At 42.8% G+C, this 27747-nt stretch overlaps 1 protein-coding gene across 1 annotated transcript in view; it reads left to right on the top strand.

Annotated features, from left to right (window-relative positions):
* Window positions 1-27747, top strand: part of PTPRT (protein tyrosine phosphatase receptor type T) — a 1804620-nt gene that overhangs the window by 1393055 nt on the left and 383818 nt on the right. The window contains exon 13 of the mRNA XM_069243772.1: window positions 3965-4001. Within this exon, the coding sequence (XP_069099873.1) occupies window positions 3965-4001 (37 nt within the window). The remainder of the gene's footprint in view (window positions 1-3964; window positions 4002-27747) is intronic.

Here is a 27747-nt window from a genome sequence, read left to right as displayed (position 1 = left end):
AAAAAAGGAGGGGCCCCAAAACGGGCATGAAATCCAATGCATTTTACAAAGACTTTTGTATTTCATGTAGTGCAAAAACTGTCAGTCGGATTTTTGGCAGCACTACATATTAGGATGTGCAGATTATTCTTGTGGGCACTGCATGTAAGCAGGATAAGTATTTTGTAAGGTTTAAGGTATTTTACCTCAGTAGTAGCTGTTGCTGCATTTGTACCATGGTACATAGCAATGAGAAGTCATTAGTTGAGTGGCTCAAGACTGCCTTTACAAAGTTAAAGGCAGACGTTTTGTTTATAGGTACAGTTTGCCTGTGTTCTGCGTGATGCCTTCGTATCTAGGTACGTTTTAGGTTTGGTATATTTTCCCTACCTATTACAACTTTAGTAAAGTGGTACTAGGTAAGGAAAATATTTAAAAGGTTCTATATATTAAAAGAAAATATAGAGTAAAATGGTACTACCAAGGTACAATTTGTTTTTGTTGTGAAAAAGTTGGAAATACAATGTAAAACACTATATTTTACAAATTTAGGCCCTGAGTTATACTTTTTGGTGCAAAACTGCACAAACTCAGTTTTGCACCAAAAGGTTTAGCACCGGCTTGCATCAATTCTGTGCACCAGCCGGGCACCATATTTATGGAATGGTGCAAGCCGGTGCAAAGGGTAGGCCAGCGACAAACAAAATGACTTTAGTCGGATTGGGCTGCCAGTATGGAAGCAGGAGTATTTGCACCAAAAAAATACTTTAGGCAGGTTAGAGTAAAAAATAAAATGACTCTAACCTGCCCAGAGTCATTTTCTGGTGCAAAACCATCATACCACATGACTCCTGTCTTAGAAAAGACAGGCATGATGCCCACCACCCCAGTGGCCAGCACAGGGGACCTGGGGAGTCATTGGTCCCAGTGCCGCGTACTTGGGCCCATTTCAGGGCCGCCAATGGCACTTTAAAAAATAAAATACTTACCTGTACTTACCGGTACTTACCTGGGATGGGGTCCCCCATCCTCCGCTGTCCCTCTGGTGTGGGTGGGGGTGTCCCTGGGGCCTGTGAAGTGCACCTGTGGGCTTAATCCATACTGTTCCACCATAGAAATAGGCCCACAGGTCCCCTAACACCTGCCCTGATCCTGGTGTTAGAAAATGGGGCAAAGCAAGCTTTGCCCCATTTTTTTACCCTTCCTTCCTCCTGTGCACCATTTTTGCATGGGAGTATAAACATGGCGTTAAGTCCGTAGAGGCATTTTTTGCATGGGAACGCCTACTTTGCATCTCATTAAGGCAAGGTAGGTTTCCACTTCCCAAAAAAAAAACTTTAACTCCATAAATTTGGGGCGAGGCAGGTCTGGCACCAAAGTATAAATTTGGAGTTAGTTTTGCACCAAATTAGAGTTAAAAAAATGACGCTAATTCAGTGCACACAGAGTATAAATATGCCCTTAGTGTGCTAAATTATAGGCACTACATTTATTATTTAAATATGCATAAAAAAGTGTACAGAGTAGCATGTTAATCCCCACAAATTATCACACTACTTTAAAAAAGTGCAGTTCGCCATAGATTCCTATACAGTACAATATTTCGAAATTTATAAACACAAATGTTAATATTAACCAATTTTGTTTTGGTACTGTGGCAGTACCAAGGTACTCCCTATTTTTTTTTTTAATATAAAAACGTATAAACATTTTTTCCTACATATTGTCAGTTTACTAATGTGGAAATAGGTAAGTGAAACATAGCAAACCCAAAACTTATCTACATCAGAAGGCGTAACACACAGCATGGGAAAACTAAACTTAAAAACAACATGGTTGCCTTTAAGTTTTGTAAAGGCAGTCATTATCCAATTACCTAATGACTTGTTCTCGCTATGTACTGTGGTACCGCTGTGACGTGCTGCACAATTTCACTAAGAGACCCCGTCAACAGATATTACTAACTTAAAATACATTAAAAGCTATAAAATGCTGAGTAATTTGAAAGTGGTGCATAAATGATAAATTTGAGACACAACCATCACTTTTTTTAATTTCTAATGTTTGTGTAGTTTAAGTAGGCTTTGGCACAATTATAAAATAAATAAGTGTGTAAGCGGTGCTTAAATTATCAATTTAAGCAATAACTAAAACTTTTGAATTTCTAATGTTTGCGTTATTTAAGTTGAGCAAAGAATCCGCAGATTTAAAAATCAATGAAAACAAAAACACCAGCTCACACACTAAACCCACTGTGCATGGCCAAAGGCAGTGAGCTGTGTGGGGATGGGGATGGGTGCATGTGAGAAACTCCCATTTGTGTGAGCAGCTCTAGTAACAAGTCCGAAAACTATAACTTTCCCATGCCCCAGATTTACCAATAACTGCACTATTGGTAATTCTGAGTGCAGGATTTCCACAGCAATATATATTTTCACTCTAAACATTGGCCTGAATGTGAACGTGCTAAAAGGATGTGTGGGTGGTGCAGAAGTCTCTGAAAGGGTTGCATGCTTCCACTCTGGTAGCTGTGTTTTTGCAATACATTTCGCACGGAGAAATAACAAATATTGCATGTCCTTATTTTGCCATTGATTACTGTTATTGATTAGAAGTTTGCCAACACTTCAGCACTCTAAGCCGTTCGTCTCAATATTTAATATATTTTTTTCAACCCCTAGAATGATGTGTTGAAGTAGTGGGTGACTCATATGCTTTTTTGAATCTCATGTGGTAAGTTCAAACTGTCTCAGACATTTTTACTGGAAAGTATATAAAGTCCTGCAGCATTTCATCAGTCTGTTGCTGGACTCAGGGACAGATTTAATAAAAAGGGCGCTGCACTTGGTGCAGTGCCACTTTTCTTGCACCCCTCGGCTCCCCCTACAGCCACCATGTGTGCGCTATATTTAAAATACTCGGTGCACCATGGCGCAGGGTTGGGGGCAATAGCATCAGAATTTTTGTTGCTATTGATGTACTGTTCAGGGTTAGTGCCAAAATGTTGGCGCTAACCCTGCATAGTAAATAGATGCCCACTGTAACCAATGGTGTGCCCCCTTTTAACGCCTGCTCTGAGCAGGCATTAAAAATGCCGAAACAAATGGCACTAAGAAATCTTCGAGATTTTTTGGGCCCCTCTAATGGAGGAATGCCCTCCTTGTGTACATTATGCCTGGCACAGGCTTAATGTGACATAAGGGGTTACAAACTTGCACAATGCATGCATTGTTCCACTTTCTAAAGATGGCATAGTGTTTTTGCCATAATATCGCCACATGACGCTAATTTGGGACATATATGGTGCAAGGGGCTCTTAAATCTGCCCCTTGGCATTTAACAAATGAGAAAGCACTCACAAACTTGGAGCCAACTGTTCTAGCTGCTAATGTGCTCATGGAATACAGAAATAGATGCCTGAAATATATATGCTTTTAACTCTGGTCAAACAAATGTCAAAGTAACATGCTGGGATGTACCAGTTCAAACTGCTCTTTTGGCTGCCAGGTGGCTCTGAAGGAAGCTGACCTTGCTTCAAGATTTTCTGTAAGGTTGTTTGGGAATGGTGAAAGAGAAAGGCCCCTTTTAGACCTGTTGTGTGTTTGGATCCTGGCGGGATGGGGATGTGTGTTCACGTGTGTGTGCACAGGGACGCTGACATACAAATGAAAGAAGTGCTTCCAATCACTGTTGCTTCTGTTGTGTGTGTGGGCGCCATGGATACATACAATATTTCTACTCATTGTTCCTTTGTAAGTGAAATTTTCCTACTACATTGTGTAGTTAAGTGCATGAGAAGCCTTGCCCTGCACGTGTTGTGCTAAGCTGGTGGAAAATGTTAATCCTGATTTTCAAAAAGACCAAACAACATGTAGCAGCCCTGACAGGGCACAGATCGCTATCGCCAAAAAATAAAATAGTATTGTTTTATTTTAAGTGCATGTTCCGAAAGTCTGACTAAAGTGTGCTTATTTCTTCTTTTTAGGAAACCAAAATTAACTGTGTTCGTCTGGCAACAAAAGGTAGGTCCTGCTCCCTCAGAGTGAAATTCCCACGCTCTCCTGCCCGTAGTGTTGGTTGCAAGCAGGTGGCATGCTGCATGCATACTGCATTAGGCACTGTGTATAATGTTCCATCTGGGTTAGGAATATGACGTCTAATATAAAAAGGCTAAATGAACAAGTATATTAACACCAGTCTAGTTCAGTCGCAGGCAGGCTGTGCTTTGCCAGACAGCTATGCAGCCCTCACTTTTAGGTCTGCAGTTTAATAGCACTCATACTAGGAGGTGAGCATACATATGATGAGCGCTGAGACACACCACACAGCCTTATTTTAAATTAATCGTATTAGCCTGGGGTTCCGATCCCTTGTTACAATCCTTCAACCATTTCTTCCATTGGCATTGTTCCCCAGGAGCTCTTGCTTGGTTCCTACAGGTTGTGCACAGGGTCAACAAGAAGTTATCTCTGAGAGAGTGACAGAGAGAGGTGGAGTCTATAAAAGAAAACAATATTGCGTGTGTGTGTGTGTGTGAGTTTACATAGAGCGGGGATAACGTTTCTTGGGTGAGGGGCAAGGACTCATGTCAGGCATACGGATGATTAAAGCCCGGGAAGACAGAGTATGGCATAATGTCTTTTTCTGTCATGACATATGCATTACCTGCCTAGAGGGTTTATATCATCTGTGGAGAACCACTGGGCACCAGTGCCATAAGCCGCGTTAGAAGGTGGTGTTTTCTTCCTCCCAAAAATATAGGTTTACATCTGCTGCATATTTTACTTGAAAAAGGTGTATTCTAGAGTGTTAGCAACATAAAGTGTATAGGAGAAAATATACACCAACTATGTCACATTCATTGTGTCGTATGGTTATAATATTGCAATCACTATATCGGCTTCACAACTAAATCACAGTATCACAGTGTAATTATAATCGGATAAATAAAGTATGTAGTAGGGTTGGATAGACTGTGAGATAAAAATAATAATACTATACTTACGCTAATAATCTAGGGGTAGATGTGGTGTGCTGAATACAATATCATTATCGAGCGATGTGGACCACAATATTGTGCCATAGAGAGTTTTGCTCGAAATGAAGGCAATCAAGTGCACCTAAAAATAGAAAATGATTTGTTTGCTCATTACCTTATTTTCAAAGTAGAAAACTAATATCAGGCTGGTGGATCCTAATTCTGCACGATCTGTTTTATTGATAGTTTTTTGGGATTTCCTGTAGGCTCATATTTGCCAGACTCATTTGTGTTTAAAAGTGGAACTCCGTGCGCTTGTATTGCTGAACTGTTTTGAAGAACATAAATGCCCCCAGAAAGGGCAGAACCTGATTTAAAATGAGCAGCTCATCAACATCTTGAAAAAGTGCGGACACATTTAACCCATTCAGCGACCCTTCTTTGCAATGCATGGAGAGGCAGGTAAAACACAACAAAATTAGGAATAGAAGGTATGGTGGAAGAAGCACCTCCTGTGCAAGCGTCTTACACTGTGGAGCCAAGGAGAAGATATTCCAGATTCTTTGAACTGCTTGGAAATGGTCCGCCACCCTCAGAAGATGTTTTGAAAAATCTTTGGTTGAAACATGTTGTTGGACCTGGCTTTTTGACAGGGTCATCCACAAACTTTTTGCCTCCTTCCTCCGATTTTTTCTGACCTGTTGTTGTTGTTGTTGGCTTTTGAACTCTGGGCACTTTACCACTGCTAACCAGTGCTAAAGTGCATATGCTCTCTGTGTAAATTGTACTATTGATTGGTTTATCCATGATTGGCTATTTAATTTACTTGTAAGTCCCTAGTAGAGTGCACTATATGTGCCTAGGGCCTATAGATTAAATGCTACTAGTGGACCTGCAGCACTGGTTGTGCCATCCACTTCAGTAGCCCCTTAACCTTGTCTCAGGCCTGCCATTGCAAGGCCTGTGTGTGCAGTTTCACTGCCACTTCGACTTGGCATTTAAAAGTACTTGCCAAGCCTAGAACTCCCCTTTTTCTACATATAAGTCACCCCTAATGTGTGCCCTAGGTAACCCCTAGAGCAGGGTGCTGTGTGGGTAAAAGGCAGGACATGTACCTGTGTAGTTTATATGTCCTGGTAGTGTAAAACTCCTAAATTCGTTTTTACACTACTGTGAGGCCTGCTCCCTTCATAGGCTAACATTGGGACTGCCCTCATACATTGTTGAAGTGGCAGCTGCTGATCTGAAAGGAGCAGGAAGGTCATATTTAGTATGGCCAGAATGATAATACAAAATCCTGCTGACTGGTGAAGTCGGATTTAATATTACTATTCTAGAAATGCCACTTTTAGAAAGTGAGCATTTCTTTGCACTTAAATCTTTCTGTGCCTTTCAATCCACGTCTGGCTAGGTTTAGTTGACAGCTCCTTGTGCATTCACTCAGACACACCCCAAACACAGGGTACTCGGCCTCACTTGCATACATCTGCATTTTGACTGGGTCTTCCTGGGCTGGGAGGGTGGAGGGCCTGCCCTCACACAAAGGACTGCCACACCCCCTACTGGGACCCTGGCAGACAGGATTGAACTGAAAGGGGACCTGGTGCATTTCTTAGCCACTCTTTGAAGTCACCCCCACTTCAAAGGCACAATTTAGTATGAAACAGGGCCTCTGCCCAACCTCATCAGACACTTGTTGGAGAAGAAACCTGAACCAGAAACTACATCCTGCCAAGAAGAACTGCCTGGCTGCTCAAAGGACTCACCTGTCTGCTTTATACAAAGGACTGCTGCCTTGCTGTTGGCCTGCTGCCTTGCTGAACTCTTGTCTGGCTGTAAAATTGCTCTCCAAGGGTTTGGATAGAGCTTGACTCCTGTTCCCTGAAGTCTCAGGACCACAAAGACTTCTCTTTTTCATTTGGACTCTTTGTGCGCCGAAAATTTCGACACACAGCTTGCTCCGCGGTGAGAAAATCGCCGCACACGGACACTGCTCGACGCGACGCCTACAGTGTGACCGGAACTTCAACGCATGGCCTCGCATGGACAACGCCACCCGACTTCCAGAGGGGAAATCGATGCGACGCAGGCCGTGAGAAAGAAAATTCCATGCACAGCCTCCCGAAACGACGTGCAGCCGGAAAACAAGCCAAAGAATCCACACACAGACCCTGGGACATCTGGTAATCCCGCGATCCATAGAAGGAGACAGTTCGGATGCCGGAAAATGACGCACGTCTTCCCCGAGTGAAAAATAACGATGCAAGTCCGTGTGTGAAGGGGCGCAACCGACGCACACACCATTTTTCCTCCTGTAGAACGACGCACATCTCCCTGCTTGAAAAATAACGATGCAAGTCCATGTGTGAAGGGGCATAACCGACGCACACACCATTTTTCCACGCATCTCCTCTTCTGCGGCCCTCTGTGGAGATTTTCCACTCCAAACCAGGTACTTTGTGCTTGGAAGAGACTTTGTTTACTTTTTAAAGACTTAAGACACTTCATATCACTTTTTAGTTATATCTTTACAAATTCATATTGCATCTTTGATCGTTTTGACCTGCAAATACCCAGATAAATATTATATATTTTTCTAAACACTGTGTGGTGTATTTTTGTGGTGCTATATTGTGTTATTGTATGATTTATTGCACAAATGCTTTACATATTGCTTTCTAAGTTAAGCCTGACTGCTCAGTGCCAAGCTACCAGACGGTGGGCACAGGATAATTTGGATTGTGTGTGACTTACCCTGACTGGAGTGAGGGTTCTTGCTTGGACAGAGGGCAACCTGACTGCCAACCAAAAACCACATTTCTAACACAAGTCATGCCCAAAATTGTTCTGCCAAAGCACAATTGTGGTGGATACACAAAACCTCCAAATGAGGTATCATTAGGTAATGGTAATCAGAATGAAGGTTTAACAGTCAGTTGTTTACATAGAAATGGACATAATTGTCATGGCTCTGGCCTTTGTGGAGCAACACTGGACTTCCCTAAAACATTTGTGAGGATTTTAAGGAGTACAGGCATAACATGTGTGGTGATAGTGTGCACCAGCATGGCAAAATAGCAACCCCACAGTTGTGTACCGGGTGCAAAGAGCATGAAGCAAGTAACCAACCTAGCAATTGGGATGCCTGCCAATGCAGTAGATGGAAGTTGTTCACCACTGTCAGTCTGAGCTGCCCTACGTAAAGCAGCCCCTGTAATCTAATAGCATCCACAAAATGCTGCGGATGAATGATTTTAGGTTGGTCAGGTAGCTATGACACAATACCTGGAGTCACCTCAAACACACGTATCTCCTCCCTTGTTGAGGTTTTAGATCCTGTCATTGCACACCACTGAGAGTAGTCAATCTCTGTTGACTCGATAGGTTTCAACCAGCCAATACAGAGAGCCTGAAACCATAGCCGTGCGTTGTCCAATGTGAGCTTCATTTACTGGGGAGCTGTTCCTTAAACTCTGATTGACCATACAGGCAATTTCTAAGATGGCAGAGACTACAAATAGTTTTTGTCAATATTTGTAGATCTCCATTATAAAAAAAACACAACCTAAATACTTGAGGATACAAGTAGCTTCATTTATGCTTTAAATAAGGTGTCCCTGATGAGCAGCTGGTTAACTAGCACTAGCTTTTCAGCTACATGTGAGTATTTCTCCTGTGTACAGCCCATCCTACTGGTATAGGAGATTTTGTTTGGTTGGTTTATTATTTGCATACCTAGTTTGAAAAGCAGGGTTGGAGACGGAAATGTGTCTATTTTCAGAATTCGCAAGCTGATGTTTGGAGAGAAATTGTTACATTTTCAAACTTAATTGAAAGCTTTTATTAGAGTTGGAGAAATTACTCTTTATTACCTTGGTAGCAAGGGATTTCAGTTCCTGCTCTAATGTATTACCCACGAGAATGTATTCCAAATTGATAATGCTTTATTAATTTTTTGCTGGCAAGCCTGCGTAATGCACTGATGTGTTCACTGCTGCCAATCTTGGATGGGGTGGTCACTATCAGATCAATATCATTAGTAGCTCTGGATGATTTTCAGTGACCATAGGACCTGTTATGACAGAAAAGGTTAAAAAGTCAAAAATGTTTGCTCTTCTGACCTGGGCTTGCCAGTATACATTATTTTCCTGCTTGTGGCTTTCCACTAAATCTGAGATTCAATCAACCTCTTTATCTTCTATCTGTAGTTTCTCTTAACTCAGGCTGGTTTTGAAGTCTAGCTATGCATTCATGTTTTGAATCTACCTATCTATCTATCTATCTATCTATCTATCTATCTATCTATCTATCTATCTATCTATCTATCTATCTATCTATCTATCTATCTATCTATCTAGAGTGGTGCTTGAGGGCTTTTACTTGTGATGATGTCAATATTATGAGATCTGAACACTGAGTCAAATACCCTTTTAGCACTTGACTTTCTGTGGTAGCACAGGTCGAGGAGTCCTGGGTTTCTAACACTCGCATTATGGGAAAAGTGTATCTATGATCACAAAGTGCAATACGGCATACCGCAAATCATACACACAGTCTTCATAAGGCAGGCACTCTTTCATTCCCTGAGTCAGCTCCAGAGTTCCTCTTCCTAAGCTAAGTACCCTGGTTATTCTCCCTTCATGAGAGGTAGCATCCAAGCTAGGCCTGTTCAAGAGTGTAAGTCTTAGAAGTTTCAAAATAGCTTTGGGATAGTCATAATGCCCATGTGCTGTAGAGCTTCTATCATGGCAAGTTCCCACCATGGCCCATCAGCCTGGCGTCCTGGTATGCAGTTTTACCCACTCTTGCTGAAGCAGTAATTCAGACTGCCCATGTGTGTATTCACAGCTCGGTATTTAGAATACGTCAAGATGCTATAGTCGAGGTGGCAGGCATCCATGGCTCTTCTCCAATCGTGAAGTAATTCTTTCTCAATCCAGTGACAAGTACTTGGTAATCCTGATCTCAGTGGGTCTGTGGGTCACAGTCTGCTTCTTCTTTCAAGGCTGCACACTGCTGCAGGTCAATGGCCCACTCTCTTCACCATAACCACCTACTGGCATACTGTTGTCACACACAGTAGCACATGGGGTGACAACGCCTTCAGTTCCCAGCAGTGTTCAGAGCAACAGCTGTCTACTCATTACAATGATTCAGCAGGGCACCCGCCCTCAATCTCCACCATGGCACCACCTGGCATGTGGGGATCACAATAGCACAATATGGTGAACAGCCCTCTTCAGTTCAAGAACTGCAGGAGGCAATGGCCCTCCTCTCATCACAATGCAGCACTGGGGAGGTGTCCCTTACTCTTTACTGTGCCCTGACCCCCACTTGGCATGTGAGGGCCATAGAATAAGCACAAAGACGGATGGCTCGAGTGTTTTGGCAGTCCAGTCTTCTCGGTAACCCCCCCATCTGGCAATGTGAGTTTTAGTCCTAACAGCCTTAGGGTGGTCACCCCTAACTTTTTGCCAGCCTCCCTCCACCTTTTTGCCACTGTTTTTGCTGGTTTTAGGACTCTGTGCACTTTACCACTGCTAACCAGTGCTAAAGTGCATATGATCTCTCCCCAAAAACAGAGTGACATTGGCTCTTACCCTATTGGCATATTTTATTTATTTGTAAGTCCCTAGTAAAGTGCACTGCATGTGCCCAGGCCCTGTAAAATAAATGCTATTAGTGGTCCTACAGCACTGATTGTGCCACCCACATAAGTAGCCCTTAACCATATCTCACGTCTACCACTGCAAGGCATGTGTGTGCAGTTCAACCGCCACTTCGACTTGGCTTTTCAAAGTACTTGCCAAGCCTTAAACTCCCACTTTTTCTACATGTACGTCACCCCTAAGGTAGGCCCTAGGTAACCCATAGGGAAGGGTTCAGTGTAGGTAAAAGGTAGGACATAGACCTGTATGTTTTATATGCCCTGGTAGTGGAAAACTCCTAAATTCGTTTACCACTGCTCTGAGGCCTGCTCCTTTCGTAGGCTAACATTAGGGCTACCCTCGTGTATTGTTTGAGTGGTAGATTCTGATCAGAAAGGGGTAAACAGGTTATATTTAGCATGGCCAGAATGGTAATACAAAATCCTGCTGACTGATGATGTTGGATTTTATATTACTATTTTAGAAATGCCACTTTTAGAAAGTGAGCATTTCTCTGCACTTAAAATTCTTCTGTGCCTTACAGCCTGTCCACAGTCCACGTCTGGGCTGGGCTGGTTGACAGTTCCCTTGTGCATTTCACCTAGACAACCACAAACACAGGATGCTCAGTCACACCTGCACACATCTGCATCCTGAATGGGTATTCCTGGGCTCGAAGGGTGGAGGGCCTGACACTTACATTTCAAAGGACAGTGGCCTGCCCTCACACAATGAACTGCCAAACTCCCCTACTGGTACCCTGGCAGGCAGGATTGTACTGAAAGGGGACCTTGTGCAATTCAGAACCACTTTTTGAAGTCTCCCCCACTTCGAAGGCTATTTTGGGTATATAAACTGGGTCCCTGACCCTACCAACTCATACACTTCTTGGGACAGATACTCTGCACCAGAACCTTCAACCTGCCAAGAGAAGCTGCCTGGCCGCCCAAAGGACTCACTTGGACTGCTTTGCTGAAAAGGACTGCTGACTTGCTGGCCTCTGGGTGTGCTAAGAAGTGCTCTTTAAAGGCTTGGATTGAGCTTGCCTCCTGTTTCCTGAATTCTCAGAGCCAAAAAGACTTCATCTCTGCAAGGAAACTACTTGTGCTGCTAAAATCAACACACAGCCTGCCAGAATCAATGCACAGCCCATCCAGCAGTGAGAAAATCACTGTAATGCCGAGCCAGAATAATGCAGCCCGACTACCTGCAAGAGGAATCGATGCTGTGGCAGTCGTGCGATAGAAACTCCACTGCATCCTCCAACGGACCGACACAACAGCTGTGACTTCACCCCGCATGCCCAGGATTTCTACGCATCGTCCTTGGGCGTCAAAGACCCCGCATCGCAAAGAGGATTCAACCCTGCATGCCCAAATTCGACGCAAAGTCCTTGTCTCGAGGAAAATAATCAACACATCATCTGTTTGCGCCCGGAAATCTGTCGAACATCTACCTTTTTCCAAGCATCTCCTACTCTGTGGTCTTGGTGCGGGTAATTTTGATGCAAACCAGACACTTTGTGCTTGCAAGAGACAAATGTTGCTTTTTAGGAACTAAAGACTCTCTTATCATTACAAAACGTGATATTTCAACTTGTGATTATCAAATCTTTAACATTTTGACCTTAATTCAATCAGACAATTATCTTATATTATTCTAAACCTTTTTTTTTTTTTTTTTTTTGTGGTGTTTTCACTGTGTTATTGCATGATTTATTACACAACTACTTTACACATTGCCTTCTAAGTTAAGCCTGACTGCTCAGTGCCAAGATACCAGAAAGTGGGCACAGGATCATTTCGATTGCGTGTGACTTACCCCGACCAGGATTGTGATCCCTACTTGGACAAGGTGGACAATGGTGTATATCTCTGCCAACTAGAGACCCCATTTCTAACAGTGAGTCACCACAGCACACACAGGCAGCCATCTCAATCATTTATTCCAATGTAATACACCAGGGTTCCACTCGGCAGAATCCTTGCTGGACCTCTCTCCATCCATATGATCTTCTTTCCCTTGCAGATCTAGCGGAAGCTGATACTCCTGGATGAGTACCTTTGAATCCCTTGGGTGAGACCCCCTCTCCAGTACAGAGACTAACAGAACCTAAGTTCCCAGTTCTGTTTACAACATCCAGAAGTCATGCTGAGCTTATCCAAACTAATGAACAGCTTCAGGTTGACCAAATTGGGAGGTTTAAGTTACCCTATTTAGAATCTGTTTCTAGACACAAATGTTCATACTATGGGGGTTGCCCACTTTAAAAAGCCCTCTCCTTTGTCTAATCCTTTCTCCAGAAAGCAGTCTGTCAGAGCAGAAGTGTCTCCAACATTGATAGTCCTAAAACACAGGCCATGGAAATGAATAAAGGACCAAACCTGGATGTCAGACTCATTGATATATGTTTAGCAAAAGGTTACAAAGCCCCCAACCGTGCACGTTATGATTCTCTTTTCACTGCTGCCTCCTTTCTGAGATATGTTCAGTCCTTCCTTGACCACTGACTTATATCAGAATCAAAGAGCCCTTCTGAAGTATACTGAAGAGCCAAGCTCTTTGTCCCTCCAGTGTGCGTTCCACTCAGCTCTCTGGAATGCAACAATTCACAAATGTGTCCTGGTGTATAACTTTTATTTTACATGTTAGTACAGCAGAAGAACTGCTTAATGCCAAGAGATGCCCCAATCTGTAGTTTTAGTAATCCTAAATCCAATTGCTGTGTTCTGTAGTTTTAGTCATCCTAAATATATTTTTTGTGTCCTAAGATTAGGACGCACACAATTGGCCTCTCCATTTTATAGTCCCAAGAAAATAGGCCCCTTGCACTCCTTTAACCAAGGTTTTGGTTGGATGCAGTAAATAGTTGTTTTTAGGGTGCAGTAACTGGGCACAAGAATGTTATCAACTGATCTTCACATGTAAATTAAATAGATTCAGCAAATGCAAACACAGCAGATCATGTTTTTTAATGTACTGAGATGGGCATAAGCAATCTATCCATCCATCCATGCTGTCATAATTATCACAAACACTGGAAAAAGTGTGAATCAAACATTGGACAAAATTCCCCTTGGTGGGCATGTTTTTATAATTACCCTCAGTCGATATTAAACGTCTTTTAATATGTTAATGATGAGTAGCAGGACAGCTGCTACCCATAGACAGTCTTGCGCACTTCTCCCTCCTCTTCAATCTCCTTTAACCTGTGTGTCATGTCATGGGGGACAATATAAGATTTCCTGTGAGACATTCCTTCTGAAACTTGGACTTTCTTAGTGTCCTTTAGGCATCAGTTCCCCAGGGCTGCCTGATGCAATGCAAGATTTGCCTTTCTGAAGAGCGGCATTTTATCAAAAACATATTAGTTGTGAGATTAAACTGTTCAGATGCATTGACACTGACCTCAGCAGTTTGCCTCCCTGTTTTCATTCACCCCAGGACTCACACATCTGTGCATCTATGAAACTGACACCGGGAACAGTCCCCCGGTAAAGAACAACATTTACAGATGGCCAGACAGGTTGAGAGCCAGCATCATGGAAGAAATCTCTAAGATGATGGCCATGGGGGTGACTGAACCCTCTAATAGTCTCTGGTCCAGCCCTGTGGTGTTGGTACCAAAGGCTGGCCCACCGGGCACCACACCAGAACTTCCATCCTGCCTGGACTACTGAGGACTCTACTCAGTCACCAGGAATGATGCAAACCCCAACCCTCGAGCTGATGAGCTCATTGACAGGCTAGGCATTGCCAGATTCCTCAGTACCTTCGATTTGACATCAGGGTGCTGGCAGATCACCTTGACTGAGGAAGCTAAATAGAGGTCATTATTTTCAACTCCAAAGGACCACTTACAGTTTTGGGTGATGCTCTTAGGAATGACAAAGGCTCCTGCTACCTTTCAAAGGTTGGTTACCAGGGTTCTAGCTTAAGGAGGTCTTTTTGCTGCCTACCTAGATTTCATTGCTGTCTATATTTCCAGCTGGGAGGAACACCTCCACCACCTTCACAAGGTGCTTGAGGCCCTGAAACAGGTAGACCTGACCATCAAGGCCAGTAAGTGACAGATTGGGCAGGCTTCTGTGGTTTATTGAGGACACCTGGTAGGTGGAGTCAAGGTTCAGCCTTTCCAAACCAAGATTAAAACTGTCCCCGCCTGGCAACAATCTAAAACCCAAACAGAAGTGAGAGCCTTCCCTGGCCTCATTGGCTATTACAAGAGATATGATAAGGACTATGGCACCATTGTTGCTCCATTAACCGAGCTGACTTTGAAAAGGCAGACCAGATTAGTGCTCTGAACAGATGCTTGTCGAAAAGCTTTTGACACCCTCAAAGAAGCCATATGTACGGCATCTGTAATCAAGGCACTTGATATCTCTAAACAATTCATTGTGCAAATCTGCACTTCAAAGCATGGAATAAGGAAAGTATTAGCCCAGCTAAATGATGAGGGCATAGAACAACCAGTAGCCTTCATTAGTAGGAGGTTACTTCCCCAGGGACAGATGTGGAATGTCATGGAAAGAGAAGCTTTTGCTGTATTCTGAGCACTGAAGAAGTTGACACCATAATTGTTTGGGGCTCCCTTCCTGGTTCAGACAGACCACAGCCTCTTCAGATGGCTCATGGAGATAAGAAGTGAAAATCAACCTACAGAGAATGGAATTTATGGTGGAACACCATCCGGGGTCGTACCACACCAATGTTGATGGTCTCTCCAGTTTTTTCCACTTTAGTGAAGAGAACTCCCAAGAGTTTAGTTAACCTTCCCCACTTTCAGCTGGGAGGTGGTACACATGTTAGATCTGACAACCTTATGGTGGTCTTTCCCCCAACATTCAATTTTCTGACCTTGTTTTTGCTGGCTTTAGGACTCTGTGCGCTTTACCACTGCTGTCAGGAAAACTTTTGCCAGAGGTGTTAAGTTCTTCCCTCAGCAAAAACGATTCCACTTTTCCTTGTACCCACGTTGGTTGCAGTAGCTTCCTCACTCCCGGTACCTCTTGCGGAGCCTGTTCTTAGAACTAGCTTCTTCAGGTTTAACTGCCACTCAAGATGGTGGCCGCAAATCCTAGTGAGGTCAGCGTTCTAAGGTTTCTACCTTAGTCTCGTGCTGAAGCTTCCCTCTGGCTGTTTCTCTCTAGGAGCCCTGCACTCCAACTGTCATACTGGGGAGAATGAGCAGTGTTCCCAAGGTGCTTCTTTTCATAGAAAATTCTTCCAATTTTGAATAATTAATTATTTTTCCCTTTTGAAGAAGCTGATTTTTTTCCTTCTTCCAACAACTGGCTATCAGCTTTCTGAGGAGAATTAATTTTGTCTTCACAAGATTTCAAGCAACTGTAGTAAGGAATCCTTTTGTATGATTTCCAGACTTGCCAATACATATATATGTACATATATATTCAAGAACTCTTTGCTTTGCAGACTTGTCAGTCTTAGAGAGAAACCTCAGTTGTTAGAAATGGGGTCTTTGGTTGGCAGTGATGTTACCCCCGTCCAAGCAAGGACCCTCACTCTAGTTAGGGTAAAGGAGAATCAGCCTTAGTTATCCCTGCTCCCCTCCTTGGTAGCTTGGCACAAGCAGGCAGACTTAACTTCAGAGTCTAGGTGTAAAGTATTTGTACCAAAACACACAGTAACTCTGACAACATTCAAAATGACACAACACAGGTTTTGAAAAATAGGAAATATTTATCTAAACAAAACAAGACAAAAATGACAAAAATCCAACAGATACAATTCAAGTTATTAATTTTAAAAGGAAAAGAGTCTTAAATCCTTGAGAAAACAGTAAAAACACTGTTAGCGTTGAAAAGTACCTGGGTAGCGTCAAAATAACACGCACGGGCGACTGTGCATCGGAAAAGGCTAGCGATGCGCCGACTTTTCAACTGCAAGTGAGACCATGCTTGTTTCTCCTTCTCTGGTAGCGTCGGCATGCGTCGTTTCTTCACTCCGCGGGAGAGTGGTGTGTCGTTTTTCTATGCCCAGTGATGTTGTGTTGAAAATCCGGCTGCACGGTATCAGGAAATTGCGATGTGTGGTTTGCAACGTTGTCATCCTCCATCAGCGGGTGTTGTGCATCGTTTCTCCAGCTGCGTGCGTCGCTTTTCCAGCTGTGATGCAGGTGGAGCGTCGATTTCAGCCGCAAAGCTGGTGACACGTCGTTTCTCAGCCGCGTCTCGGAAGGTGCGTCAAAATTTCCACCCGCACGGCGGTCTGTGCGTGGAGTTTCAGTCTTAGTCTGCCAGCTTCTCCTTCCAAGGCCCCAGGAACTGGATAGGGCACCACTTGGCAGGGCAGGAGTCTCAGCAGAGAGCCCAGATGCTGGCAGGAGAAGTCTTTGATGTCCCTGAGACTTCAACAACAGGAGGTAAGCTCAGGACAAGCCCTTGGAGATTTCTTCACAAGCAGGAATGCACAACAAAGTCCAGTCTTTATCCCCTTGCACAGACAGAAGCAGCAACTGCAGGATAGCTCCACAAAGCACAGTCACAGGCAGGGCAGCACTTGTCCTCAGCTCTTCAGCTCTTCTCCAGGCAGAGTTTCCTCTTGATGTCCAGAAGTGATCTAATTTTCAGGGGTTTGGGTGTCCTTCTTATGCCCAGTTCTGCCTTTGAAGTAGGCCTACTTCAAAAGAGAGTCTCTCTTGTTTGTTAAATCCTACCTTGCCCAGGCCAGGACCCAGACACACACCAGGGGGTTGGAGACTGCATTGTGTGAGGGCGGGCACAGCCCTTTCAGGTGTAAGTGACCACTCCTCTCCTCCCTCCTAGCACAGATGGCTCATCAGGTTATGCAGGCTACACCCCAGCTCCCTTTGTGTCACCGTCTAGAGAGAGGTGCAAACAGCCCAACTGTCAAACTAACCCAGACAGGGAGTCCACAAACAGGCAGAGTCACAGAATGGTTTAAGCAAAACCTAAAAGTTGCATTTTCAAACACACAATCTGAAACCAAACTCTACTAAAAGATGTATTTTTAAATTGTGAGCTCAGAGACCCAACGCTCCACATGTCTATCCGCTCCCAAAGGGAATCTACGCTTTAATCATTTTTAAAGGCTGCCCCCATGTTAACCTATGAGAGAGATAGCCCTTGCAACAGTGAAAACTGAATTTGGCAGTATTTCACTGTCAGGACATATAAACCACAGTAGTATATGTCCTACCTTGAACATACACTGCTCCCTGCCCATTGGCTATCTAGGGCCTACATTAGGGGTGCTCTACATGTAAGAAAAGGGAAGGTTTAGGCATGGCAAGTGGGTACACTTGCCAAGTCGAATTGGCAGTTTAAAACTGTGCACAGAGACACTGCAGTGGCAGGTCTGAGACATGTTTACAGGGCTATTCATGTGGGTGGCAAAACCAGTGCTGCAGGCCCACTAGTAGCATTTGATTTACAGGCCCTGGGCACCTCTAGTGTACTGTACTAGGGACTTACCAGTAAATCAGATATGCCAATCATGAAAAGCCAATTACATACACATTTTATATAAGAGCACTTGCACGTTAGCACTGCATAGCAGTGGTAAAGTGCCCAGAGTAACAAAAACAGCAAAAACAGAGTTCAGCACACATCAACAACCTGGGAAACAGAGGCAAAAAGTTAGGAGAGACCACGTCAAGGATGCCAAGTCTAACATCAGTGCTCAGATTAATTCCTAGAGACTGTGATTGAGAAAACTGAACCTTGAGAAGGAGTTTTCGTTTCCTGTAAAAGACAATAGTAGTTTGCATATTTGAGAACTTTTCAACTGTTCTCCAGAGAACCTTGGAAACCTCTGACTCCTGGAGGAAAGAAGATATTAACATTGTTCTCTTGGAGAGAGGCTTGTCTCTCAAAAGATCAAGGTCCTTCCTTTAAAAAAATCCCAATAAGAAGAAAGGTTCAGGTTTTCAGAGACACACACTGAATATCCTATCTTCAAGTGTGAAACACAGGCTGGAGCTCGATCTGGAGGCGGTCTCTCTTTTCCTATTCCCATTCCCCTTTCCCCCTAGTGGGTGCAGGGTTCAGATAATAATAAGCATCTGTTTGAGGGAGTCAGGTAAAAGGCATCTGCTCCTGTGGAAGTTTGATTTAATGGATAATCTTCTGACAGATTAAATTGCCTAAAAAGACTTATTCCCACCCGAGTAGAATGGCTGAAGGTTTAGATTTTAATGCCTTGAGGACACTTCTGGATGAAATGCAAAAACAGTTAACCCTTACCCTAGATGAAAACAAAATCTTGAGAGAGGAAATAAAAAAATCCCTTGTTGAGACCCAATAGCTCATGGACAAATTAAATAACTTTACTTATGGGAATACCGCAGACACTAGTGGGGTTTCAGGTAAAACCTTCCCTACCTCTACCTCAGAAATATCCAAACAAGTAATTAATTCCATCTCCCCTACCATTCCCCTTGCCCCACCTGAACGTTTTAGTGGAGATCCTTACAGGTGCAGATATTTTTAATCCAGTGATCCTTACATTTCCTTTGTCGTCCTGTTATTTTTACAGAGGATCAGTCAAAAACAGCATTCATTTTGTCTTATTTGAGTGGAGAGTGTCTTCTTGGTCCATGCCTTTGGTGTCACAAAATGACCCTATATTATATGATTTTGAAATCTTTAAATCCGAATTCCTCCGAATCTTTGACCGCAGAACAATTTCCCAAGCCACAGATAATGAATCACTAGACTTAAAACAAGGTTATATGGATTTGATCTCTTATCTGGCCCAATTCAACAAATTAATTTTGGAAACTGGATGGCCTGATAGCAAAACGGCTGCGTTTTTTTACTGAGGTTTACAAGAAGAACCAAAAGATGCACTAGCCCAAATTCTAGATCGACCTACTGATATGTCAAAATTAATTGACCTAGTTTTACAGATTTATCAGTGTCTGTTGAAAGAAAAGCTGACTGCAAGAGAGAATTTTGTCTTATCCCACCACGTTTTGATAGGAGTAAAGTGGAAAGTATGAAGACCTCTGAGACACACTCTTTGGAAGAGCCAATGCAAATCAACAGTGTTAGAGGTCCCCTGTCTAAAGAGGAAAAGACAAAGCGAAGAGCTAAGAATCTATGTCTCTTTCGTGGGTTGTCTGAGCATTTTGTAAGAGAATTCCCAAAGAAGCCTAAACAAGATAATTCAGGAAAAGAGAAATCTCATTCTACCAAGAGACTAGCCCTGGTTGACTTACAACACCAACCAGCCCCTTAATCCCAATTAGTGGCAAACGCCTTACAGTCTACTTCCCCATTAACTTATCATCTCTTTTGACCTCATCTTCAGAGAAAAGAAGCTGCAGAAGGTTTCAGTGATGACTGACTCATGAGCTACAGGAAATTTCTGCGGCATCCAGTATGCCACTAAAATGGTAATAAATTTTGTAAAAAAGAGAATAGCAGAGCCTGTTTGTGGGGCGGATGGATCAAACTTGTCTTCAGGTCCTATCACAGATGAAACTGAACCTATACTTCTGAAAGATCATCTAGGGCACCAAGAAAATATATCTTTCAATCTCATTGATGCTTCTCAATTTCAGCTGACCTTGGGCTTACCGTGGTTTACGGAACACAACCCTGAAATTAATTGGGAACAGAGAACTGTCCAATTAATTTCATGTTACTGTTGGAAGCATTATTATGGTCCTCAAGAGATACGTAGTGCACCATCTCCCTCTCCAGTTTTAGCTACTAAATCCAATGTGGTCTGTGCTCTGGAAAAGGTTGTCATTCCCTCAGAATATAAAGAATTGTCTGCAGTGTTTGACTAAGCAGAGCCTGAGAAGCTACCTCCCCACAGATCTTATGATTGCAGGATCGAACTGGAGCCAGGTGCGAATCTACCTTGCAATAGAATCTATACCCTTACTGAAAAGAAGAACAAATTCCTAAAATAATATTTAGAAAAATATTTGGCAAACAGTTGTATTCGTCCCTCTTAATCCCTAATCTCTTTTCCCCTTTTTTCATCCCAAAGAAGAAGAATGAGGAGTTAAGAGCTTGTATCGATTATAGAGCGTTAAATCAAGTTATGGTGAAGAATCAATATCCTCTTCCCTTGATTTCAGTACTGCTAGATCAGGTAAAAGATGCAAAAATCTACACCAAACTAGAACCTCACAGAGCATACCATTTAATTTGAGTTGCCAAGGGAGACGAATGGAAAACGGCCTTCCGCACCCAGTTTGGTCTATACGAGTACCAAGTGATGCCCTATGGGCTTTGTAACCCACCGGCCGCTTTCCAGCACTTTGTGAATGATGTTCTGAGAGAGTTTTTAGATCAATTTGTAATAGTCTACATTGATGATATTTTAATCTTCTCCCAGAATTTGCAAGACCATGTAGATCACGTGAGAGCAGTTCTAAAGAAATTGTTGGAAAATAACCTATATGTGTAGTTGGAAAAAAGTGCCTTTTATGTGAGGGAAGTAGAATTCTTGGAACTTGTCTTATCAGAAAATTAAGGTTCCATGGTTCCCGCTGAATTTAAATAATCCTGGATTGGCCTTCTCCTAAAATGATGAAGGAGGTGCAAAGTTTTATTGGCTGTGCCAATTTCTACTGCCGATTTATAAAACAGTTTTCTAAAAAGGTGGTCCCCATTACAAAACTTTTGAGAAAAGGAGTACCCTTCCATTGGTCAACTGATGTTGGAGAATCTTTTGAGTTCCTCAAAAAAGCCTTTACGACAGCCCGATCCTTCTCTATCCTAACCCTGAGGAGCCATTTTTTGTGGAAGCTTACGCCTCCGACCAAGCGATTGGTGGTGTATTGTCTCAGAGGCACAAGGAAACAAATCAACTTCCGTCAGTGGCATTTTGATCCAGGAAATTAACATCTCCTGAAAGAAATGATCCAATTGCTGACAGAGAGCCTTTGGCAGTGAAGGATGCCTTTCAGGAATGGCTGCAATATTTATTAGGGTCTCGTCATGTAGTTACAGTGTTCACAGATCATAAAAAAATGTAAAGTCTGCTAAGACATTAACTCCAAGGCAATTGAGATGGTACTTGTACTTTGTAGATTTTAATTTTACCATTACCTATCGACCTGGTTCTGCCAATGGTAAGGCAGAAGCGTTATCAAGAATGAATATTATACCTGGAGCAAGAGAAGCTGAAAAGATTCCATTTATTACAGCAGATAAGTTTGTTTGTACCTTGCAATTTTCCGAAATAAAAAGGAAGGTTTGAGAATCCATGTCTGACCAAGAAATTGAGGCTGGGCCAACAAAAAAGAAGGAAGAATGGTTTTAGAATATCTTCCTTTTGTTGAAAATGCTTTATATTTGCCAACTCGTGAGTTGCAAGAACTAGCGCTAGAAGCGTGTCATGATGATCCTTTAGCTGGCCATACAGGAATTTTGAAGACTATCAAATTAATTAAGAGGTAGTTCAGGTGGCCTACCATGACCCCTCAAATAAGACAATACATTCAAACCTGTGATAAATGCATTCGGGGAAAGACAACACGATTAGCCCCTGAAGGTGAGATTCAGCCTCTTTCCATTGAACCATATCCCTGGCACCTCATTACTATGGATTTGATTGTAGATTTTACTTCAAGGCAAGCTTTTAACACAATCCTAATTTTTGTAGACACCTTTTCTAAAATGAGTCATTTCATCCCTCTGAAGAAGGTTCCCTGAGCCTCTCAATTAGCACAGTTATTTTCACAGCACATAGTGAGAACTCCTGGCATTCCGGTGGTTGTAATCTCAGATCGAGGTCCCCAATTTGTTTCCCAATTCTAAAGGACCTTTATGAAACAACTTGGAATAGACTCATGTTATTCTACCAGTTATCGTCCAGAAACGGATGGACAGACAGAAAAAGTTAACCAGGAGATAGTGCAGTACCCACGCTTATATCTCCTGGACCAAGATAATGATTAGCCAGATTTCATTTGAAGAGCAGAATTTGCGTATAACAGTGCTATTCATGCCTCCACTGGTTATTGTCTTTTCTATTTGAACTCTGGTAGGCACCCAAACATTATCTTAAGAAGGTCAGGAGGCTCAGTCCCAGCTGCAAATTAATTCAGTAAGAAAATTCAAAAGACCTACCAGTCTACTAGAGAACACTAGACCAAGGCAAAGGTCTCTTACAAGAAACATGCTGACAAAAAGAGGAGAGGCAACCCTGGTTACTGCGAGGATGAGAAAGTCTGTCTCTCCACTCGACATTTACATTTAAGAGGGAACAAAAAATTCCAGCCTAGATATGTAGGACCCTATAAAATAAAGGAAATTATAAATCTAGGAACAGTCAAACTCGCCTTGCCACCTCAGATTAAGGTTCATCCTGTATTCCATGTCCCACTACTTAAAAGAAGCCCTCCCAATGTTAGGACAACCACCCCTCCAGATCCTATCCAAGTAGATTCACATTTCGAATATGAAGTGAATAGAATTTTAGGCTCAAAGTTTAACAAAGGAACATTATATTACATCATTGATTGGAAAGGTTTTGGTCCAGAAGAAAGGCCCTGGGAAGCCTTCCAAAATGTGCATGCTCCAAGGTTGATAAAGCAATTTCACATCGCTTTCCCCAACAAACCTTCTGTGGGAGGGAGTTCTTTGGAGGGGGGTACTGCCAGGAAAACTATTGCCAGTGTTATTAAGTTCTTCCCTCAGCAAAAACGATTCCCTTTTTCCTTGTACCCATGTTGGTTGTAGCAGCGTCCTAACTCCTGGTGGCTCTTGCGGAGGCTGTTCTTAGAACTAGCTTCTTCTGGTTTAACTGCCACTCAAGATGATGGCCGCAAATCCTAGTGGGGACAGCGCTCTAGTGTTTCTACCTTAGTCTTGTGCTGAAGCTTCCCTCCAGCTGTTTCTCTCTGGGAGCCCTGCACTTAAAATGTCACCCTGAGGAGAATGAGCAGTGTTCCTGTGGCGCTTCATGTCATAGAGAATTCTTCCAGTTTTGAGTAATTAATTATTTTTCTTGTTACACTGTGCACTCCAGCTACTTTTTCCCTTTTGGAGAAGCTGATTTTTTTCCTTCTTCCAACAACTGGTTATCGGCTTTCTGAGGAGAATTCTTTTTGGCTTAACAGAACTTCAAGCAACTGCATTAAGGAATCCTTTAGTATGATTTTCAGACTTACCAATATATATATGTACATATATATTCAAGAACTCTTTGCTTTTCAGACTTATCAGTCTTAGAGACAAACCTCAGTGCTCAGACTAATTCCTAGAGACTGTGATTGAGAAAACTGAACCTTGAGAAGGAGTTTTTGTTTCCTGTAAAAGACATTAGTAGTTAGCAGATTTTGAACTTTTGAACTGTTCTTCAGAGAACCTTGGAAACCTATGACTCCTGGAGAAAAGAAGATATTAAGTTAACATTGTTCTCTTAGAGAGAGGCTAGTCTCTCAAAAGATCAAGGTCCTTCCTTTAAAGAAATCATAAGAAGAAGAAAGGTGCAGGTTTTCAGAGACACACACTGAATATCCTATCTTCAAGTGGGAAACACAGGCTGGAACTGGATCTAGAGGTGGTCTCTCTTTTTCTATTCCCATTCCCCTTTCCCCCTAGCAGATGCAGGGTTCAGATAATCTGTTAAAGTCTGAGCACACATCTGTTGGAGGGAGTTGGGTAAAAGGCATCTGCTCCTGTGGAAGGTTGATTTAATGGGTAATCTTCTGACAACTGCTTACCATTGCTAAAATGCTTGTGCTCTCTCCCCTAAAACATGGTCACATTGGTCATATCAAATTGGCATATTTACTTTACTTGCAATTCCCTAGTAATGTGCACTACATGTGCTCATGGCCTGTAAATTAAATGCAACTAATGGCCTGCAAAAAGAACAGATGATGGATAAAAGGCTGAACAAAGTCAAACAGTCATCCCCGGTCACAAATCTGGACCTAAATTCATCGTTGTTTTGCTCCCCACACCAATCCACTTTGGACCCAGCCATATGCAAATCAGTCTTGACGCTGTGCCTCATGGAAACAGTCCAGCTCGAATTGCCAGGGAAAGTCCTCCCTGGACCTGAAAAAAACTTCATGCAACTGGTTTCGGTGAATCACCCCTCATCAGCCAGGATTGCTTGAATCCAGTGGCATAGCGAGTACAGAACCCACATCTGGGCATTAGTGGGCCTGCAGCACTGATTGTGCCATCCACCAAAGTAGTCCCTTAACCATATCTCAGACCTGCCTTTGCAGACCCTGTGTGTGTTTAGTGTTAGACTGCCATGTCGATCCGGCAATATAAACCTCTTGCCATGCCTCAAACATCAATTATTATACATATATGTCAACCCTAAGTGTAGGCTGTATGTGGCCCACATGGCAGTGTGCAATGTATTTTAAAGGCAGGACATGTACTTTTAAGGTTTACATGCCCTGATACTGAAAAACACTGATTTTCTTTTTTCACTACTGCAAGGCCTATCTGTCCCATAGGACATTGAGATTACCTTACTACACCTTATAAGTGTAATTCACAATACGGAAGAGATAGGGCTGTCAAGTTTGGTGTCTCTGGACTCACAATTTCAAATCACAACTTATGGCGAGGTTTTAGAAAGTTGCCATTTTCTTACTTAATCCATTTGGTGCCTGTCTCCAATATATGTCTGGGGTGGGAGTGACAGCTGGGATTGTGCATTCCCTCTAGACAGCCACACTAAAAAGGGCTCCTGCTATGCTTTGCTGAGCTGGCCTGCTGCCATCTTGCCTGGGAGTAAGAATCACTGGACCTGCATCTCAGGGACACAAAAGGTGACTTCTAACTCACCAGCTACATCTCCTAGACCCGTCTTCAACCAGCTCCTGACCCCTAAGAGGTGCCCCACCAGTCCTGGGTCCTTAAAGGTAGTTTTGTGTCTCCTGAAATATAGCTTTTAGGCTCTTGGTGACCGCAAACAGGTCTGCCCGCTTTTTCGATTAAGGGGTGATTCTGAACAGTATGAATGGTGTGTACCCTTGGGACCCAATGGCTGTGACTGAGTTATTTTGTGTTTTGGTAAATATTCATGGCTCACATTTCACTCATACAAAACCAGAGAAATTCAGCAGTTATAATTACTTGAGCTAACTGTAACTTATGCCCTGGCAATGCACTGCTTATGACTTCACATATTACATCACTGATGACATGTTCAGTAACATCACTGATGACATCTCTGATGCCAGAAGGCTTAACTCACCTGCTCATTTATCCAACAAGAGTCCACAGTTTTGCACAAAATGTCTATCGAACTGGAGTACTTTCTACTGGTTAGATACTAAGTGCTACTCTTTGGGTAAATGGTTAGTGTCCAAGAGGGGGGCTGTGCAGCCCCCCCCTTCCTTAGCCCCCCACTATTAATTGGGGGAGTGGGCGTACGTGTAACTATAATTCACGCTTTGGCCATGTACTGCTAATTACCCCAGATATTACAGCAATCATGACAACTTTCATAACATCATTAAAAATATCAAAGAAGCATTAGCAGTCAAATTAATGAAGAAAATAATGTGCACGGCGGGGGCACAAGTTATATTTACCTTTGGCCGTGAGTTATAGTTACTTGAAATAACTCTAAATATAGCTGCTGAATTTCTAAAGTTTTGTAGGGGTAAATGCGGAACCTAACTATAACGTCCCTGTAAACTTTGCTTTTTAAGTGAATTTCTGTGGTTTTTTAATTCTCTTCCCTAACTATAATCTGTAATATTGTGTGTATATATATATATATATATATATATATATAATTTATTAGTAATGTCCTACTCTTTTTTTTTTTCAATAATTGTGACCTCACTCTCAACCTTTTATAGAAACTCTGATAATTGTTGTATGCAAATGAACTCAATCTTAGCACAGTTTCCTTTCAGCTTGGCATTAATTTCTTGACTATGATGCTTGGAAAGTAAAGGTTGCATGGGACGTCAAATTTGCATCACAACCCATGACCCAATACCCTGATTTTGTATGAACTTTAGCAATCCAAAATAAATATTGCTAGGGGTTGCACTCTAATAGCAAGAACTGATGCAACTCAGACAACCTGCCAAACCTTATACAGCTTCACATTGCTTCTTTGGGTGCTGGAGCAATGTCATCCTTGTCATCCATAGTTGTGTGAGCTAGATAACTATACTGTGGCCAATTGCCTTTTCATTTTATTTGAAGATCGCAGAAGCCACATAAACTTCTGCTCTTGGATGGTCCTTCAGTGTAGAGGCCCATGAACCACTAGTTTCTCACTTCCTAAATGTTTCCATTCGTACAGTACATCAGTATTACAAAGTCATTTGTTCAATTGATTTTGTAGTATTTTGGTTGAGTACTACCTTGCCCTGGAATTAGACTTCTTTTTAACCCAAGTATACAAACTCAATAGAGGTTGCACTTTACTCAAGTTTTTTCTTAAACTTGCTAATCACTCACTCTATTGGAGACATTGGTGATCAGGTGACCACCATGCCGGCTATAGTGGTAGTACCGCCGCCAGGCCAGCGGTAATGACCGCCAGTTAATGACCATGGTGATCCCTCCCATAGACAGGCAATGTACCTCTGCAACTGCCAGTGCGGTATGACCACTAAACAGGCGGTAGCAATCTCCAGGCAGGCAGAAGACAAGGATCTGCCCACTATAATATGACATAGCACAGCACCAAAACACCACCAAAAGCCTGGCAGAAATACTTCATTTTAAAGGAGATACTCACCTCAAGGGACACAGAGGTTTCTGCAGCCGCCATGGAACCAGAACTGGAGGTCTTCCCGATGCTGTACCATGCAAAGGCCGTCCTGGAGCACCAACTCCGCCAAAGATGGCGATGGTGACTACAGCCACCTAACACACAAGAGAGGGAGGAAGGGAGGGGAGAGTGACACACCACCCACCACACACTCAGAACCATCTGAAGAGTAAATCGACAGTAACAGGACCCAGGAGCAAAGAAAACCAGGACATATATGTCTGTTCCAACCACTGTGATCCAGTAGGATGAAGAGCCGAGCTCCAAACAAATTCAGAATTGCACATATACATGCAGGGCCATTGGCCAGTTCAAAGTCTGAAAATGCCCACAGGGCAAAATCCAAGGCCCAACTTGACTCCTGACAACATCGGGACTCCACTGTGCAGGGGCATCATGTTGGAAATAGGCAGGCACCTCACA

This window comes from Pleurodeles waltl, chromosome 7 (genome assembly GCF_031143425.1).
Source record: "Pleurodeles waltl isolate 20211129_DDA chromosome 7, aPleWal1.hap1.20221129, whole genome shotgun sequence".
Taxonomy (NCBI): domain Eukaryota; kingdom Metazoa; phylum Chordata; class Amphibia; order Caudata; family Salamandridae; genus Pleurodeles; species Pleurodeles waltl.
The sequence above is the reverse complement of the archived record's forward strand: the minus strand, read 5'-3'. Positions and strand labels throughout refer to the sequence as shown.